The sequence below is a fragment of the Octopus bimaculoides genome, chromosome 11, assembly GCF_001194135.2.
Source record: "Octopus bimaculoides isolate UCB-OBI-ISO-001 chromosome 11, ASM119413v2, whole genome shotgun sequence".
NCBI lineage: Eukaryota > Metazoa > Mollusca > Cephalopoda > Octopoda > Octopodidae > Octopus > Octopus bimaculoides.
Window position 1 is genome coordinate 55,639,679 of NC_068991.1, and position 2,157 is coordinate 55,641,835.

At 36.9% G+C, this 2,157-nt stretch overlaps 1 protein-coding gene across 1 annotated transcript in view; it reads right to left on the bottom strand.

Moving 5' to 3' along the window:
* Positions 1-1,190: 1,190 nt before the first annotated feature.
* Positions 1,191-2,157, bottom strand: part of LOC128249093 (uncharacterized) — a 12,948-nt gene continuing 11,981 nt past the window's right edge. The window contains exon 6 of the mRNA XM_052971861.1: positions 1,191-1,463. Within this exon, the coding sequence (XP_052827821.1) occupies positions 1,353-1,463 (111 nt within the window). The 3' untranslated portion in view covers positions 1,191-1,352. The remainder of the gene's footprint in view (positions 1,464-2,157) is intronic.

Consider the following 2,157-nt stretch of genomic DNA (forward strand, 5'->3'; position numbering starts at 1 on the left):
AAGTAGGTGCATGCAAAGAAAGTTCAATCTATGACTGTCGAAAAACGTTGCTCGTGTGGGCTTCCATAGAGTTATCCGGTTAGTTCTTGGTCGGATAGCTGTTCGAAATGCTGTATTTATGTCAGCGGCTTCTCTGGTGGATCTGTGCATTTTACTGCTATTTTCAGGAAGTAGAGGACGCTGTGTAAGAATGAATTGACGTCTCGTGAAACATGTAGGAAATTGCTCAAAAGGTTGTTAGGATGAAATAACCGTGAAGTTTTTTGTGTGAAAAACCACAAAGGTCTTAGCCGCAAAGAAGTCTTCGGTTATAGGCTCTGGAAGTCATTGACAAAAGGAAAAACTTTAACGTAGAAAAAATTTTCTTAGCTTTTCACTTGTATTTGATGAGAATGTAGAGGCAATCCTGATGTTGAACATCGCGAAACATACGAATTCAATGGCTGTTGAAATGAGGTCCGTAGATCTTTTAGCTCGAGGTACCAATTGTAGTATTATTGGTCGCAGTTCAGAATCCGTGGCTGCGGTTGTTCTTACTCAGGGTCACCAATTATAGGAAAGTGCCGTATTTACTTATGTCAGCGGCGGCTAGTGTAGTATTGTCGGTCGGCAGATCAGAATCATCGGCTGCGTTTGTTCTTACTCGGGGTCACCAATTATAGGAAAGAGGTTATACACCATTAGGTGTACACCCGCTTTCCTATATTAAATTCTGAAGTAACAACGAAACGCTGACTCCGAACTATCAACACAACAATATTTATTTATGGAGGAAATAGGCATGGTTGCTGAGACGTTGGAATGCTGGAGAGACAGTTTGACACGACCAAGCTCATGGCCGGCCGGCCGAGAAAGAGAATAAAAAGAACGGGAACGTTTTAGATGTTGAACTCCACGCATGCGCATGGGACTCTTCCTGTGTTCCTTCCGGAACTATTCCCTGCGCATGCGTGGATGAAAACGCAGTAATGGCGACTGTATTTTGGCGCCAAATGACGTCACTACAAATGCAAATATTTCTGAGGTCCAAATTTTCTTTATTCGGCGGCTGTAATATTCTTTAGTGTATGTATGTATGTGTGTATGTATGTATGTACGTACGTACGTATGCATGCATGTCTGTATGTATGTATGTATCGTACAATGTTTCGAATAAACTTCAGTAAAAAATCAAAACAAACAAGATCACGTTCCTCGTACGATGAAAGAATCACAAATTTATTCAGAGGTTTCATCATCCCTACTATTAGCGAATCGTTTCTATTCTATGAGAGGTAAAGTGTTTCGAAATACATTAATGTTTGTTATTGTCTCTGGACCTAGAAGAAGGATAGGCAGTTTTGAACAAAGCTTTACTTAATTTCGAGGGACATGATCTCAATATTTCCTAGAATCTTCAGTTGTCCCCCTTGGACATAACGTCGATTTGTGAAGGTTTTCTTAATCTGCCCGTTAACAGAAACCTAAATTGTACAAGAAAATTTCAATTAATGCTCTGAAAATCACAAATTTAATCAATAGAATAAAACCAGAATAAAAACTTTGAAACATATTGCTTTTCAGTTGATATCTAAATCCATAGCAGACGAGACCTGTTATACTGGTAAGGTTGAGCAAAACTATGAAGAAGAAGCTGACAAATAAATTCCAGTCAGATGTGATGTTGGACATGTCTGATACCATTCCTCAACAATTCTTTTAAAAGAAAATATTCTAAATACTTTGTAATTGCTTACATTTCTATTATTCTATAGATTTAGGCAACGCTGAGCGTAAAGTGGAATTAATCATTAAAAATTATAACCAAGTCGCTGCATTAGATCTTGTCACTCATAGAATTACAATTCTTTATATGTCACTGAAGTATCACTGAAGAGGGCACAGATGTATGATTTCCAAACAATGGACATGAACAGTAATAAACGAGTGAAGAATGAATATATAGTGCATGTGTTTATTTGGCAACAAAAAATAATGACTATCCCGAAATACAACAATATATACACAAGAAGAGATATATAGACAGACAGACAGACAGACAGACAGACAGACAGATAGATAGATAGATAGATAAATAGATAGATAGATAGATAGATAGATAAATAGATAAATAGATGTAGATATGAATATATATATATATATATATATATATACATA